Source organism: Cyrtonyx montezumae, unplaced genomic scaffold, assembly GCF_038088225.1.
Source record: "Cyrtonyx montezumae isolate F1298 unplaced genomic scaffold, pur_monq_1.0 scaffold_30, whole genome shotgun sequence".
Lineage (NCBI taxonomy): Eukaryota > Metazoa > Chordata > Aves > Galliformes > Odontophoridae > Cyrtonyx > Cyrtonyx montezumae.
Window position 1 is genome coordinate 5,190,132 of NW_027072035.1, and position 11,759 is coordinate 5,201,890.

General features: G+C 43.5%; 1 protein-coding gene across 1 annotated transcript in view; it reads right to left on the reverse strand.

Annotated features, from left to right (window-relative positions):
- The window catches only part of ST8SIA4 (ST8 alpha-N-acetyl-neuraminide alpha-2,8-sialyltransferase 4), a 55,779-nt gene extending 45,445 nt beyond the window's left edge, over positions 1–10,334 (reverse strand). The window contains exons 1-2 of the mRNA XM_065744221.1: positions 10,111–10,334; positions 5,655–5,786 (exon numbers count right to left, since the gene is read on the reverse strand). Coding sequence (XP_065600293.1) covers positions 5,655–5,786; positions 10,111–10,223 — 245 coding nt within the window. The 5' untranslated portion in view covers positions 10,224–10,334. The remainder of the gene's footprint in view (positions 1–5,654; positions 5,787–10,110) is intronic.
- Positions 10,335–11,759: the final 1,425 nt, after the last annotated feature.

Sequence of the window (11,759 nt, forward strand, 5' to 3'; positions counted from 1 at the left end):
CTAGGCAAAGAACTTTTTTTTTCCCAATTATTCACTTCTTTCCTAGAAGAGCTTTTTTTAAAAAAAAACTTCTATCAGTCAGACAATAGAAAAATACAGAACTCTCACTGACCAAACCCAACTCAGATGCATACATCCCTGCCTCCTCCAAAAGGAAACACAAGATGCAGCTGCCTAAAAGGGCAGGCTGTGGCCTTGTGTTACTGCAGAGTTCTTTCTTGTTTTGTTGTTTTTATTCATGAACACTAAAAATACTCCTGCTCCAAAGGAGCAGTGCTCTCCAATTCTCTGCTTGCCTTTGATACTTACAAACAGTGTATGTTTGATTAATTATCTTTCCTTACCAGGACATCCTTTTTATGCTTTCTCAATGCACTGATCCCATGGAGACTCCGCCTTAATCAAGATCAGTTAGTTTTTCTGAATGTGCCCTTCATCCAACTACATGGAATATTTTTCACGTTTACAAAAGTTTTTTTGTTTTCCTTTTCCTAAAGATCTATTTATTACTGAAAGGCCAGTAGCTACTTATCTACAAACATCTGGAGGCTTTTTTTTTACTATTATTATTTTGTAATAAAACTAACCAGAAATATTTTGATTTCTAAATATTGTTTTGATCATATTGATAACTAACAAGTTAGCTAAACTGCTGACTTAGACTTCCCTTATCTGAAGTTAGGCTTTTCAAGTTTTAGATATTTTGGGACTCATTTGATGTTTTCTTTTTTTTTTCATAAAACAATGTAAACAATTCTTTTGATATATAGCTAGCGTATGCCCAGCAACATCTTACCCTCAAGAAGTTCCTGCTCCACTTAAGTCATTGCAGACTCTCACTTGCTCTCTTCCTAATAATTCTGCAAATTCTCAGAGTTGGATTCATTAAAACCATGAGTACTGCATTTAACAAGGGAAAGGTTCATGGCAATCACCAGTTCACAGACAACCAACGCAAGTACTGCACTGGCTGCCAGGCAGTTGCTGACTGTTTCCATGCTCAACTCTCCACCCCCCCACCACCTTCAGGGCATCATGCTCCTTATTGACCAGAATGGTCACCTCAGCAGCTGAAACACGCACTGATCGAGCTACAATAATCAGGCTATAAATCTGCAGAGCTTTACAGCAACAGGAATAGTGGACTTATAAACACATTATGACCCAACTGCTGCTTAACATATGAAAGCTAGAAATACCTTAGCTTTCAATGCACTGAAGCAAACTAGAGTCAAAGAAAAAGAGTCAAAGGGGTTAACTACCTCAAATTACAGAGAACGTTGAATTTTCAGTTGATGTGAAGGACTGAGGAGGAAAATAAGGTTTACTGTGACTAAACTGTACTGGAAAGCCCCAGGGCTCAGGTCTCAAAATCTGGAGGAAACAGAATGGCTGGCTCTAAAACCTAAAAAAGCTCCTACAAAAGCTTCAGAGCAATGTCACTGTTCCAGTGGCAGTCCAGTGTCTGTCACTTGCTGTTCAATGGCTTATCATAGCTATTGCGTACAAACTTGAAAGATAAACAATGATAATAATCAAAACTCTTCAGAAGGGGAAGTCACAATGGTGTTTTTTTCTTGGTTGTTGGTTTTTTCTTTTTTTTTTTTTTTTCTTTTAATGATGCTGTTAACAACTTAGAAGTTCTCACACTTCTCTGAAAGGAAATTTCCACTCTCTCACATTGTAAAGAGAAGAACACAGCCTAGACACACATAATTTTCTCATATTGTCTTCCCAAAATTCGAAACATGTCTGCTCCCTTCAACACAAACACATGCCCACATTTAATCAAAAATAAGTGGAAGAAGAAATTCACATCCTGAAACCTCACACTATAATTATATGATTTCATACAGGTTATCGAAGTTCTAGCATCAGTCCTCCATCAGACAGGCTTGTGTCATCTTAGTCACACCTCTCTTGTTTGAAGCTACAGCCTCTAATGTAATGTTTCTGTACCAGGAAAACCTTCACACTGCTACTAAGAATAGGAATAACTTAAAACACACAATTTTGCAGAAGGTGGGTTCTTCTTACACATGGCTGAAATCATTCTGACAGAAAGGGAGTAGAGCAGGCAGCCTTCTCCCCTCAGGCACGAGAATTACTAATTATTTTTCAAAGTTGTCAGCAATCAGTAGGTAACATCAGCTAGAAAAATCATTCTCCCACTAGGGCAATTGTGATCAGCGAAAGAGCAAATCTGCTACAGTCTCTTGTAATTAATGACATCACCATTCCCTTCTCAATCACAGAAAGCCTAGTACTTTCTTTTAATGCTTCCTTAGCATCTCCTAAAAGGGCTTTGATCTCCCTAAACAGCTGCAACATTCCCTCATCTCTTCTGGCTGCAAGGTCCCAGAGAGAGCACTCCATGACACCAGACACCCTGTGGAACCTTCATGGGTCCAGATAATGAAGCTTTTCACTGACTGACTCACTAAGGACTGATCTGGCCAAGAACCCATATGACCTTTTTCAGTTGACAGAAACTGGTCACTACCCTGAGCTAATAAAACCACCACATGACCACAAAGAGAAAGCAGCAAAGGATAACGACAAAGGGTAACATTTCAGCTACCAGACAGCAATGTCCAGACATACCACTAAAGAACAGCCCTTGCACAAAACAAAACTCACTGACAAATATTTTCCATGTTTTAATATAGTCATTGTGGGTGTCAAGCTGATGTAAGACACAAAGGTAGCTGCAGTTTATGAGCGATTTGAAGTTTTATGGAATGTCTTTATGCTGTACACTAATAGTTTCACAAATTATTGCTCCACTGCTTAGAAGTGATACGTTTTTTTTTTTTATACATTATTCAAAAGGGTTTTTTTTTAATATTTTTCTCCTACCATTACTTCCTAGGATGAAGCTCAACCACAAGAGTACTACTGATCACATTAACAGTTGCAATAATAGCATGAATCATCTTCATGGTCTAAACAGTGAGCATAATGTTCTTTGGAGAGCTGAAAAATTAGTTTAACCATGAAAGCACTTCAGCAGATTGCTACACACATTTGAAGTTAGTCCTGATAGATTCTTATGTGTAACAGTATTTAAGGTTAAGGTTTCAGCTTGCTGGAGAAACAGGGAAGAAAGGTTGAAGCAACCCTCCTGCAGCAGTGAAAAAAGAATGTATATTGTTCGGTCAGCATCAGATGTTTCACGAAGGTGTCCTCAGACAGAACTATTCTTCCTCATTTTTGAATACCATAACTGAATATGCTACGCATATCAGCAAAAAAGATTTCTGAAACAACAGGAGTAGCAGGTACCCTGGACTCCTTTCACATAGTGCACTCACATTTTTCCACATTGCACTACTACTACAAAAAAGTATTCTTCACTGTACCATTTTTAAGAAACACCACACGTTCACATCATATACTTCCTCAGAGCACATTAATTATTTTTAAAATGGCAGAACTTCCCCACCTCCAACTGTACAGAAAAGGTATTGATTTTGAAACTCATGTTTTTGGGTAGAGTGAGATGATATTCTAGTTCTTACAGACTTAAAAAAACTCAAAAGCTCAAAATGGTGAATACCACTGTGTTACCCCTCTGTCTGAATGATGTTTGCTGCTTCAGAAGCAGGTGAAAAATGAACGCAACCCAAGCTTCATTTTCACTGTTAACTTTAATCAAAAATCTGCTGTAACATTTCTACTGGTTTGTCGTTTGGCTCGAGCAGAAAAGGTGTATTGGTTTTAAATGGTTCTGAAATAGGATAATCGACTTCTCAAAAAAAATTGGATGACTAAAAAGCATAATTACCTTTTTCTACTTACAGCCTCTCAAAGCTTCCAAATTAGTTTATTTCAGAAGCAAAACAGTGTGTTTTCTTCAAATAGTCAGAACTATAATATATGATTTGCAATTTCTGCAGTAGTCTTCCAAAGTTGCTTCCTACTTGTCCAACTTAAACTGTTTGTTACATGCACATGAATTCTATATGTTGGTAAAGGACACTGCATATTTCTTCTAGGCTACCTTTGGAGCCTAACTCATCCATTACCTTGCAATCAACACACTGTCCAAACAGGTGACAAAAAACAGACATTCTTGGGAAGAAAACTCCAGGGCTGAGGCCTGGCAATGCACCTTGGATGGCTGACTACCAGATGTTTGCTGCTAGGAGCCTGGGAAGCAGTGGGGGAGCCCAGCCAGGGGACAGGACACCACAGTGCACCACAAAACAGAGGGCACAGCTACAGGATCCAAAGTATCAAGAGGAGCATAGTTCATAATAATAAAATTCTTATTTATTCATAGTTCATAATAAAATAATTCTTTTTACTCTTTTCACCCCTGATCTCATTTTCAGGGGAACACACTTCACAACTGTCACAGCACACAGAACTTCCAGAAAGGGGTGACAAAGACACTGCTCACTGCTTTCACTACCACTGCGGACACGTTAATCATTTTTGAGCTACCCATGTGCTCAAGGGGCATTCAAGACCAGGCTGGATGGGCTCCTGGGCAGCCTGATTTGGTGGATAGCAGCCCTGCCCAAAGCAATAGGGTTGGAACAACATGATCTTCAAGGTCTCTTCCAACCCAGATCATTCTGTGGTTCTACAGTTCTGTGGTTCTCAACATGCTTTAGAATTATGAACATAAAATTGTAGTTAGGATTCTGAGTTCCTCACTCAGAAAAGCCATGCTTTCATAAATTCATAGATTGCTAGTTTAGGTGTTTTTTTTTTTGTTTTTTTTTTAATGTAGGGTCAGCTAAACAACAACCAAAAAAAAAAAAAAAAAAAGGAAGAAATCCAATTGAAAACATAGTTCAATTAGATCAAACTCCAATTTAGCATCCTAATAATCCAAAAATCAAGGCTATGAAAAAAAATTACAGCTAAAATTGGCTCTTTACTATCATGTTTCTCTCCTAACCCCTGCACTGCTGAGCTCTGCCCCACACTCCTCTCCTCCTGCTCACCTCACTAACTGAGACAAGGAAGATATGAAGGCAATACAATACTCGGCCTGCTCTTCCCTCAGGCCCCAGCATGGGTAGGCCCACTCCGTTAAGGCACATCAGAGCTGCCATTTGCTTTAATTCTTCCACTCCGCTCTCACATTCAGTATGAGCCTAAGGCTCTTTCTGGCTTCTCTGTTTCCAAAAAAAAAGGAAACTGTATGAGATTGTCGGCACTGCTGGTATCTGACCTCCTGACCCTGACCAGCCTCAGGGAGGTCAGCAACTCATGTCTCAGCTCTTGACTCCTACACTGAAGTCACCTGCCTAAGCTCCCTTTGTAGTTAGGAATAAAAATAGTTACTTTCAGGCTACATCTGTCCTGTTTTAGGCATCTAGGATGAGAGAAAATCATATCCTTAAAGCGCCAGTTTCTCATCACTGACTCCAAGAGAGTTCTTGACCACATGCATAATGTAGAAAATGTCCTCCAGGTCTGACATGACATAACCGGGTGAAAACATTTTATTCACTCTTACAAAGGTTGACTTCACTTTGCAGCCTAATGGCATTTGCTTGCATTTAACATTGCACCTTTAGAGAGTACAGTTATAAAACATCCACCTGCAACAGTAAATCAAATTACTTTCTTCTGGACCAGAAGAATTATAGGCAATAGTAATATGAAATGAACTATGTGTTACTTAAGACACTCACCTTATCTCCAGAACCAAAGAAGAATTGATTTTCCAACCCTCTACAGAATGCTGAAAGATAGCAGAGCCGCCCTTTCGGATTATTTTATCAGAGCTATTGATCATTGATCGACTCAAACTCAGCTCACCATCTCTGCAACGCAAGACAGAAAAGACATAGTTACAGCAAGGCTAACTCTGCATGTAAGTATTTTACTTCACAAGCACCAGCACTATTTCCTTCTCTTCACAAAAAGAAGCAGTTATCTCCCCTTTTCTCTTATTCTACTTGCCACAGCAAGTAAGCTCTCCCTACGAGTAGTCTATAAGACATCTATATCTAATACTTGAACGTGCCACTTAAGAGCTCTGTTTTTGGTTTTAATCACAAAATCTCCAAATTGTGAACCTACACCAAATTTCAACCAATTTAAGTGTATGAAGCAGATGCTGAACTTCTGTGTTACAAATTTCCAGTGTTAAACTAAGAACTAAATGTTAAATTTCAATCTTTCCCCTTGCAATTGGTCACATTACACACGGCAATCGCCTAGCAGACTCTCTTTCCCTCCCACTGGTACGTTCATGAGTGTTTCATGAGTTTAATAGCTTTAACCACACAAAATTTCCTTTCATGAAATTTTTGCATGCATGTATCCAGACAACTTCAGTTGTCTTAAATCTCTACATCTACCTCATACTGAAATTTTGGTAGCTACCTTAATAAAAAAGGAACTGTAGTAAGCTGTGGCTGATAACCACAGAGTAGTGATGAAGAAGAATAAACACTATCAACTGTAATTATATTCATCAACAGGGTCACACAAATAAAACAAATATTAAAACACTGCAAGCACAGTGTAAAGCCTTAGATCTGAGTTGTGTTTTTATCCTAGTATGTTTTCATTATCTCCCACACTGTTTCCCTGTAGGTGACATTCAAGCTCAGTTCAATCATAGCTGTTAATCACAAATATTATCATATACACACACACACACAAATAAATGTGTATGTACAAAAATATATCAAAGTCATTGGATTTAACATTTTACCATGCAGAACGTATTGAAAAAAGAATATGTATTGCAGTAATGCACATGAATGTTTCTGTAAGTTAAATAAGCACGGTCTGAAATATCACCAATAATAAATGCACCACTTGGCTTGCAAACTCTTGACCACCAACCATCAAACCAACAGGGTATAAGATTATAGATATGTGGCTGAAGGCCACCTAGGGTATTACTGGCTTTTGTTTTCCTGTGGCTGTAAGTACATGAGGCAACTGGATCCTGGCCTTAACGAAACTATGACAGTATACAGCCACACTTAGTATCTGGACCAAGGCTGGATCAGGCCCCGGGCAGCCTGATCAAGTTGTGCATGTCCATGTTCACTACAGGGAAGTTGGACTAGATGACCTTTAAAGGCTCCTTCCAACTCTAAGGATTTCATGATTTGGTAAATTATACACCAGACTAAACTCAAACTATCCTTCAATGGGACATTAATTAAGCTAACTTAACTTGTAGCAGGTGGTCATTTGCAAAAGCTGACACAGCTGCAGAAGTCCCTGTAGTCAACGAACCAACAAAGCCAAAAGCAGCCCAGCATCACCGGCAGCACTCTCCCTCCCTCCCCGATGCCAGCACACTGCAGCACAAGCATCACATTGACTCATAGCTAAGAGTGCCACCTACCGAAAAATCTACCACTTCAATCAACTGTGTATGTACACGATGTGAATGCAAACCATCCTCCCCACAATGATTTCACAGGATGGGAGGATGCTCTGAATTCAATAATCAGAATGTAATTAATATTTTTTATCTTTTTTTTTAAATTCTTATTATTTTATTCCTCTAAATTTTCCATACTGGTTGCGGATAACCACATATATATAATTGCAGTAATATCAAGTGAATACACCTAATAAAAAACTACCAAAATGCATATGAGGAAATTACCCAGTCCGAAAGCACCTCACAGTTGTCCCCATTGAATCCTACCCAGAGGCACTGTAACAGTGACACAAGTTATACCACTCAGAGAGAAATGATGCTGACAACACCTACAGCTACAGTGCCCTCGTACTTGATACGTGGTCATCTTCTGTACTCACAGCGTAGATGTGCAGTGAAGTGCTCAGATTTTTATACGGTGGAGCAGAACAATGTTGAATTATGTTCTCATGAGCAAAAATAAGGTCCTATGCATTTTGAGTTAAAGTTCTAGTATGAATACAAAAGTGTTCTCTTCATGCTCCCCTACATTTACTGTTACTAGTTCATTTAATTTTTACTTAAAATGAAATATGCTAATAGATAAAATTCTCAGTTTGCTCCAGAAAATTCGTCATTGTTTAAAAAGGTGTAAAATTAATTTGGGCTTCCATGTACCATCCAAAACCATAGCAAACTCTCTCTGGTGCAACAGCAATGTGTGGCTGATGGTATCAGCCCCAGCCCCGGCCAGTTTCCGCTGGTGATCAACCTGACTGAGACAGGACAGGACAATGGTCTCTTCTTCTGAACATAGTTTGGTGAATATGAGAAACTGCTTTAAAGCTTTATGGGGTATATTCCATGCCAGTAGAGGACAATGATGTGTAGGAAACATTCAATGAATATTTCATAACTTGCATAACCTTTAAGAGGACACTGCTGCCTCATTGAAGAATGGCACACTTCTGCAATTACCATCTGTGAAAACTCACCGATGAAGACATAGTGGATGCTATCACCACATGCCTGGGAGTCATACAAACTGACAGTTTTCAAATACCTGGAATCTACCTGTGGTACTATCAAGAATCCCAAACAGACCACCTCCAGCCTTCACAGTTCTGTTACCGGTGTTTCTGGAAGTAACACATCCCACAGAAAAACAAATTGGCTCTACAACCCATGTAACACCGACAGCCCTTCCTTCAAGAGGAGAGGAGTTTCATGCCAGCAGTGGTGTGGACAGTCATGGTGCACCCAGCTGTGGTCCCCCATTGAAGAACAGGACAGTGGGTGAGAAGGGTCCTCATTCCATCACCTTCTGCCCTGCACAGGAGGTCTTACTGACACTGAAGTGAGCATCTCACTGACTTGGTGCAGGTGCTCTATAGCTCTGTTTTGAAGTGTTGTTAAGGACATACACACCTATGACTAAACACACTTTCATTAATGTTAATGCACTGGTTCTCTTTAGTACCTCCTAAATAATGTCAAAATGTCAAACATAATGCATCATAAGATGTAGGGGACTTTTTTTGCAAATACAGGTTTTACCTAGTGACTAACTCCTGAATCATTTAACCTACCCGTACTTTGAAAAGTAGAAATGTCTGCTAAGAAGCACTTCTGGTCGAGGCTAATTACCCCACACAGCTCCATTTTCACACTGACCTCTGTGCATCCCACAACCTAAACACATTTTCATACATCCCCAAATACGCAGGAGCCACAGCACTGCAGCAGAAGCATCATACCCAAACTGAACAATAGGGAAAGTTACTGCAAGTTGTAAAAATCCTTCATGCCACAGGAACCAAACATCACACCAGAAACACAGAGAGGCACAACCGACCCCATTCACGTAGTCTGATTTTTGGGCAGTACTGTGTGGAGTCGGGAGCTGTACTCGACTGTGGGTACCTTCCAACTCAGGACATTCAGCGTTTCTGCCATTCTGTGACCAGCCGCTCCTGCGAGGCACTGCACCGCTGTCCCACCGCACAGCAGATGTGCCCCAGATGTGCCCCGCACCGCTGTGCTCCGCTGTACCCGAGCAGCAGCTGGGCGGGGACGCGCTTTCCGCCCCGATTCTCGAGGTGGCAGAGGGGTGTGCGGAGGCGCACGGAGGCTGCCGTTGACCTCGCTCCCTCCGGGCTCCTACGGGCACTTTCAGCAACTTTATTGCTCCTCTTCAAATTAAGGGTTTACAGCAATGGAGAACCGGCGGTAAGCGCATCTCACCGCAGCAGGGGAACGCGAGACACGAGCCCCCTCCCCGCCCTCGCCGGGCTGACCGTCCCCGCGAGATTCACGCATCCTCTCCCCGAATACCGACAGTTAACCTCTGCCGGGGAAGAGGCAGCCCGGGCGGAACACCCAACTCGCGCACAGCATGGGTGATAGCCGGGAAGGTGAGGAGAAGCATGCACGTATGCAGCCAAGGTGACCAACAAAGAAAGAGGTGCAGCACAAAGCGGGAAGTGACTTTTAGCCTCTTATTCGCACAGCCTGACGGCGGAAAGCGGCGGCTCCCCAGCAGAGCAGCACCAGGAGCCGAGGCAATGCCCGGAGTTACGCGCAGCTCCCGGACAAACTTCGGGGCGGGGGCCGGGGCCGCGCTCGGCTCTGGGCGGACCCTCCCGGCCCTCGGAAGAGCCGCGGCCGCGCGCACACCGCGGGGCTCGCGGATGCGGCAGCCGTGGCGGGGCCCGGGAGCCCCAGGACCGACCCTCCCGGCGCGGCGCCGCATTTACCCGGCGAGCGGTGCCTCCTGGCGCTCCTCGGTGCGCGCGATCTCCTTGGTCTTGTAGAAGATGAGGAGGAGACTTATGGTGCACACAGTCCACCTCTTCCTGACGGAACGCATGTCTTCTGCGAAGCGCGGTCCCCCTCCCCCTTTTCCTTTGTTTGTCAGCGGTGCGCGGAAAACAATTTCGCACGCGGAGCAGCGTGCCAAAAACACAGTGATGTTTCTCTTAAGGAATGATTTGAAGGAGATAAAAAGGAAAAGAAAAAATAAAAGAAGAAAAAAAAAAGAAAAAGGAAAAAAAAAAAAAGAAAAGAAGAAGAAAGCGGGCAGCCGCGGATGCCGAAGGTTGTTGGGCGTTTAGTTTGTCTCTCCTGCACCCTGCCCTCCCCTGCCCGGCTGGCGGACCCGCAGCCGGCGGCCCGCTTCCCTCAGCCCAGGGCACAACTCCACGCCGCGCTCCTCCCGCCGCCGCGCCGCTCCCGCTCCGCGCCGACCTCGCTCCGGTAGCGGCGACGGCGACGGCCCGGGGGCGACGCTGGCACCTCCCTCCCCGCGGCGGGGCGGTGGCGGGCGGAGCGCGGCCAATGGGCGCCGCGCGGGGGCGGGCACCCGGAGCGGCCGGCGGGACGCGGGAGGGAGCGGCCCCGGCTCCCTGGTCACGGTCTGCGGGGTGGCCGGGACGGGGCAGTGGGAGAGGTGTGACCGCTGGGCAGGCGGGACCGGGTCACTCCGCTGTCCGGCGCCTGATGCAACGACGGTGTGCCCGCGTCCCTCAGTTGTGCCCTCTGCGAGGTGGCTGGGCGGTTCCGCGCTGCCCTCTTTCCGTGTGACAGCTCACACAAGTCCTAAGCAAAGCTGCACCCGCGTCTCTCTTCTCCCACTGTGACCAGGGAAGGTTTCGTGACAAATCGAGGGTGACTCCTCTCCTCCCAACGCAGGGGAGATACCCGTGTGCGGGATGACAGAACCTTCCCTGTGTCTCTTTAGTTGAATGGGCTGTCTTCAGAATTGTTCAGTCAGATATTTCACGTGCAAGCAAATTGGGAGATGGGTAGGAATTTTTCCTACCCAAGAGAATATTCACTCAGAGGCGTTGGAAGTGAAGCAAGGTTTAGAAAAATCCTTGAGGATGCCAGAGCTGCTAATAGTTGTGTTGCTCTAAAAATCAATTTTCTTTAGTGAGAAAGGTTTAATTCAGCCTCAGTGGGAAAGAATGGAAGCTTAGCAATTTCCTTCTGCACAAGCCAAACCAAGCTGTTTTCTGTGCTCTGAGCTTCTGCAGCTCCAATAAACCTTGTCTCAGAAAGTGACCTCCAAACAGCATCACCAGCGAAAGGAGAAAAACTCACTCTACCTTTTCCTGCAAACTTCAAATTTCACTTGATATAATTCATATCAGACAGGTTATTTTTGAAAAGAAAAAAAAAAGAAACAAAAACAAATGACTCTAAGTAAACCCCTATTTTGATACCATTGTATGAATGACACCATTTGTTCAGCAGAAACTCAAGGTTCTGTCAGTCCTGTTAGCCCTGCTGAGCATCTGTAATGCCCTTCTTCATACATTATCTCACTGTTGTATTGTTTTCATAGCTATATGGGCTCATCAGCAACAGATACTGAAACGCATACAGAAGACCCCAAATTCTCCTG